Source organism: Pristiophorus japonicus, chromosome 2 (genome assembly GCF_044704955.1).
Source record: "Pristiophorus japonicus isolate sPriJap1 chromosome 2, sPriJap1.hap1, whole genome shotgun sequence".
NCBI classification, from domain to species: Eukaryota; Metazoa; Chordata; class Chondrichthyes; family Pristiophoridae; genus Pristiophorus; species Pristiophorus japonicus.
Genome location: NC_091978.1, coordinates 24977166 through 24983096, shown reverse-complemented (window position 1 = coordinate 24983096; position 5931 = coordinate 24977166). Strand labels below are relative to the sequence as shown.

General features: G+C 47.1%; 1 protein-coding gene across 1 annotated transcript; it reads left to right on the top strand.

Annotated features, from left to right (window-relative positions):
- The first annotated feature begins 2463 nt into the window (after positions 1 to 2463).
- foxi2 (forkhead box I2) lies at positions 2464 to 5415 on the top strand. Its single transcript, XM_070859594.1, has 2 exons — positions 2464 to 3043; positions 4853 to 5415. The coding sequence occupies exons 1-2, from the start codon at positions 2464 to 2466 to the stop codon at positions 5413 to 5415; spliced, it is 1143 nt and encodes a 380-aa protein (XP_070715695.1).
- The last annotated feature ends 516 nt before the right edge of the window (positions 5416 to 5931 follow it).

Here is a 5931-nt window from a genome sequence, read left to right as displayed (position 1 = left end):
TTTCTGTCTTTATATTCAGTTTCGTTTTTCGATTAAATCCCTAATTTTGTGTCCAAGTGTGAAGGGAGAGGGAGCAGCTGGGGTTTGCAAACACACTTGTTGTCCACACCCCGCTGTATCTTTCTCCACCATATTCGTTTAAAAGCTGGTTAGCAATGCTCTAACTATAGAAGATCCTCTACTGTTTGACCGACATTACCCACTTCCCAACCCCAGCAAAAAAAAACGATTACGGTGGTGTTTAAAATAAAATTGCATGCATTGTATACATGATTAATCTTAAATAAACTGCCTTGTGCATAAACAGGCATATGTAAATAAATAAAGTATATATTTATATATGCTTTTTAAAACATCATTAAACCTACACACTTTATCACAACTGATAATATCCCAGCAATAAATCAGCTGGAGATTCAACCTCTTCATTTCTTTCAACTGGGCAGGATTGTGCATCCACAGAATCATAGACATTTAGAATGTTGTATTTACTGCTGTTAAGCAGTGCGAGTTTTTAGTGTAAAGCCATGCAAAGCAGCAGTGGTACAGAGAGCGCACCCCGGGGCGGTACACCTTCACCGTGCTGTTGTGTTATTAATAAACCTACTTTTTTCCGCCAACGCTTTTGCAAAGAAAAGTGTTTAGTAAATGAAAATTCAATTTTTTTGAAAGCTCCTTTTCAAATTCGGTTGCTACACTACTGAACATAAAGGCAAAAACACAATTCTTTAGATTTGGAACAATTCATGTCAAAAGTAAACTCTTCCATATTGTGGGATGTCAGGCGGCGGTAGGTGGTGCACGGCGATGCTGTTAATATTTATTTCCACGATGCATGCATGTGATCTTTTTCTATTTATATCAAAACAACCTCGATGACCATGTAATCGGTGTATCTACCTGCGGGACAGGTATATCTCAACCAGGCTCTGTGGACCGAGCTAGACTCCAGTGATCACACCCCACTCCACACCTCTTTGTTTTTAGGCAGAATTTAAATGCTTTTAAGGGATCTCAACATTAAAATATATGTATTTCCTCTCCGCGAAACGCAACTATATTTTATTTCTTAGAGATTTCCGATGAACATACTTGTGTATAGCTCCCCCCCACCCCCCTTCAAAGTTAGACTGTAAATCTTGGAGCCCCACCCCCGCCAAAAACAAGATAAATTTGAACACAATGACAGGGATGATTTACTAAATGCTTTAAATGCTAACCTATCTTGTTCTGGCTGTATGTGGGATGATTACTCCGCTGCTCCTATCGCTTTGACCAAGTGTTTGGTCGCCTTGTCCTAATATCTCTTGAGGCGCCTCGCTCTCAAATTGCTGTTTGATAAAACCTCTGTGTAAAACCTCTCGGGACGCTTAAAGACGCTCTGTGTACATGTAAATTGTCGCTTTAAGCTGCTGCGTGTCACATTGGGAATAACAGCGCCCGTTTACACGCTGGCGATTTCCACACCGCTCCAACCTGACAGGTAGTACAGGGGAAATTCGCTGGTGCCCGCGAAGGCTGCATATTCGGGCACAAATGCGAGAGGTGATAAATTCACTGAGATGACGGTATGGACGATATGGTGGTTATACTGGGGAAAGGGGCGCTCACTGGGATTGACAGCGTTTTCTGTATGCCCCAATCTTTTTATTTGTGGGAGGTTAAACGTGTGACTTATGCAACAAACCCCCATTAAAATGCTTCCACAAACTCGCTTTTAAACAAGGTGCTGCCGCGTTCTACAATAGACAGCGTTGCTCCAAGATTTACTGTCTAACTTTGAAGAGGTTGGATAGTGGTAATAAGCTGGTGTGTGTATATATATATATATATATATAAAACACCAGTATTTTGTTCAGGGTCAAATTACAGGACAAAAAAAGAACGCGAATGGATCTTTGATACATCGATCTTAAACAGATTGGGGAAGGGGAACACTCGGCTCGGTAAATCAAACATTGAGAACTGCAGAACTTTGTCCTTAAGGAAAAAGAGTTGGAATGAATAGGTATTGCAACGTATTTGTGTGTGTGTGTGTGGGGGGGGGGGGGGGGGGGGTGATTAAAGGTGCTTTTCTTGTCATTATGTGGAGAGATTGCGCTACTTTGCACAGACAGCTCTCCCCCCGAAACAATGCATTTAATGAATGGCCCTCCGCTTGTCCCCTGGCGCCTGATTGGCAATCTGTCACTCGCTTCAATACCCTCCCCTCTCTCAGCGCCCAGCTTTCCAACTGGTTGTTTGAGAAAGGTAGAGGAAGAGGGGAAGGGGGAGGGGGGAGATATACAAGCTCTAAACGACTCCCTTTGGGCCCCGGGCCATGCTGATTTGGAGATAAGGTGTATAAATAAAGGTTCTCTGGCATTTTCTTCGCACCTGTTGTTGCAAGATCCTCAGAGTGGATTTTTTTCCTCTCTCTCTCTCTCCACCCTTCCCTCCCTCCCAGGCTTCGGGCGGTGGATTATGAACTCTGTTGGCTTGCATGATCAGCCGCACTCGAACTCGCCCCATCTCCGTCCCAAGGAGGTCTCCGAGATGGCAGTGTACTGTGACAACTTCAACATGTTCCACCAGCAGAACCTGCACGCCTCTCCCAGAGCGGGCAACTACCCGCTGGGCGACTACCACGGGCCGGCCAACCCGTACCTGTGGCTCAACGGGCCGGGGGTCAACGCCTCGCCGCCTTACCTGCACGCCAACAACTCGGCCTCGTTCGCCGTCGCCCCTTCCTACGGCTCCCCGAAGCAGTTCCTGCCCGGCTCGGGCTCGGGCTTCGCCGGCGGCGACCTGGGCTGGCTGTCCATCACCAGTCAAGAGGAGCTGCTCAAGTTGGTCCGGCCCCCGTACTCGTACTCGGCCCTGATCGCCATGGCCATCCAGAACGCCCCCGAGAAGAAGCTGACCCTGAGCCAGATCTACCAGTACGTGGCCGAGAACTTTCCCTTCTACAAGAAGAGCAAGGCGGGCTGGCAGAACTCCATTCGCCACAACCTCTCCCTGAACGACTGCTTCAAGAAAGTACCCCGGGACGAGGACGATCCAGGTGAGACGCCCCGTGGCTTCACAATCCGCCCCTGCTTATATTTTAGAATCATAGAAGGCTCATTCTAAATAGATTTAAAGTCATTGGGGGGGGGGGGGGGGAGGTTTTGAGGGGAAATTTCTTCGCCCAGAGAGTGGTGGGGTGGTTTCATCCAGAAGGTTGTGGGGGTCTGGAACTCACTGCCTGAAAGGGTGGTAGAGGCAGAAACCCTCACAACATTTAAAAAGTACTTGGGCGTGTACTTAACCTACAGGGCTACGGACCTAGAGCTGGAAAGTGGGATTAGGCTTCACAGCTCTTGGTGCAGGCTGACACTATGGGCCGAAATGACCACAAATAGCTGTAAATTTCATGATAAGGGAGTCAAGGGTTATGGGGAACAGGCAAGACACTGGAATTTGAGGCCAGGATCAGATCAGCCATGGTCTTATTGAATAGTGGAGCAGGCTCGAGGGGCCAAATGGCCGACTCCTGCTCCTATTTCTGGTGTTGCTATGTTCTTACAGCACAGAGGGAGGCCATTCAGCCCATCGCGCCCGTGCCAACTCTTTGAAATAGCGACCCAATTAAGCTCCACTCTCCCTGTCCTTTCTCAGGAGCCTTGACAATGTTTTATCTTTTGATTCGCTGACCCTGTCACGGTTTTTTTTTGTTTTTCAAACTTGTAGTCCAAACAAACCCAGCCTGCTCGATCATAATTTGCAGCAGTGAGTTGGCACTAAGCAACCTCCCAATGCTTGCCCCTCACATCAAGTCACAAATGTCATCGTGCTTTCCTTCCCCCGGGTATTTAAACCGAAGGAATTGCAAAAATCTCGAATACATGTGTCACTAAATGTAAACCCGAAAAGAGGTTAAGGAACGGAAACAACGGCAGGATTTGCAGGCACTTTTAGCAAACAGCGATCTTCTGGTTAAAAAAAGTTTCGTAAGTTGTCGGGGGAAAGGCTTGCCATGTAATTCCTTTAAAACACTTCGGTGGCCGTTTTTTTTCTCTTAGTGCTGTGCTTCCAGACAAAATAAAAATGTTGATGTTTACAACAATTAAACAACACATAACGCGGCTGAATGGGCAGGAGGGGTTCTGTGTGATCTGGAAAGCGCTGCCTGAAAGGGCGGGGGGAAACGGATTCAATAGTAACTTTCAAAAGAAAATTGGATAATCACTTGGAAGAAAAAATACAGAATCATAAAGTGGTTACAGCATTAGCCATTCGGTCGGTCGAGCCCCAGCCAGCTCTCTGCAATATCACTTCAGCTAGTCCCACTTTGCAAAAAATGTTCCTGCAGGTACTTATCCAATTCTCTGTTGAAAGCCACGATTGAAAGTCTGCCTCCGCCTCCCTTTCAGTACATTCCAGATCCTGACCACTCGCTGTGGAAAAAAAAACGGTTTTTCTCATGTAGCCTTTGGTTCTTTTGCCATTCAGCTTATAAACATTTGCAGGGTTATGGGGAAAGAGCGAGGGGAGTGGGACAGAGTCTTGAAAGAGCCGGCACAAACGCCGAATGCGTCCCTCTGTGCTCTAAGATTCCATGGGTTAATGCGAGTTATTATCCTAGCAATAGTCTGTAGCACCTTCCTTCTCCACCAGCCCTTGGGAACCCTAAAAAAAACGTTTTGTTTGTGCTCATTTTGAGAATTTGATGGAATAATTCGGACACCTCCCCTCTCCCAAACACACACACACACACAACACTTTCTTATTCCTGTTCGAAGTTGCCTCTAATCTGAAGCGGTTTATCGAAGTGATTTGTTCGTGTCGTGAAAACTCGCAGTAAATTGGGATTTATTTACTTTCTGAACAGGCAAAGGGAATTACTGGACCCTCGACCCCAACTGCGAGAAGATGTTTGACAATGGTAACTTTCGCAGGAAGAGAAAGCGGAGGACGGATTCGAACTCGAGAATCGGCAGCTCGCTGGCCGGCAAGCCCCAGGACAATGCAGCCGCGCCCGGCCTGAAAATGCCCACCAGCCCGTCGGCGCTGCCGGAAGCCGCCTCACCAGACCTGGATCACTCCCGGGGCTCCACCGACGACCAGAAGCCCTCCACGCCCTCGTCCAGCCCTTGCCTGAACAGTTTCTTCAACAGCATGGCAGCCATTGGCAGCGGACCCATCAGTAGACAAGTGTCGATGGGACTTGCCAACGACTTGTCTCAAAGGAGCGCGACTGGACTAGGCTCCTACTCCTCCAACAGTAGCTTGTCCTCGCAGGAAGCCTCCGAGGTGACGGACGCCTTTCACTTAAACCGCGCCGGTTACTACAATTCCTTCTCTGGGGGCCAGGCAAACCAGTTCAACAGCCACTTCTACAACAGCTTCAGCGTCAACAGTTTGATCTACCCCAGAGAAGGCACGGAGGTTTGAGAACCCAATAAAACAGACCGAGTGAGAAGGGTCCAACTTGACCATCCATCTTCACTCTCTCTCTCTTAATCTTCAATCTCACTCAATGAATCCTCTCTCTCACTCTCTCTTCAATCTCTCTCAATCTTCAATCTCACTCTCTCAATCTTCAATCTCACTCTCTCTCTCACATCTTCAATCTCACACTCTCAATTTTCAATCTCTCAATCTTCAATCCCACTCTCAATCTTCAATCTCACTCTCTCACTTTTCAATCTCACACTCTCACTTTTCAATCTCTCAATCTTCAATCCCACTTTCTCAATCTTCAGTCTCACTCGCTCAATCTTCAATCTCACTCTCTCAATCTTCAATCTCAATCTTCAATCCCACTTTCTCAATCCTCAAGCTCACTCTATGCACCTTCTCTCTCTCTGCACCTCAATCTCACGCTCTCAATCTCCATTCTCACTCTCCATCTTCAATCTCACTCTCTCTCTCAATCTTCAATCTCACTCTCTGCACCTTCTCTCTGCA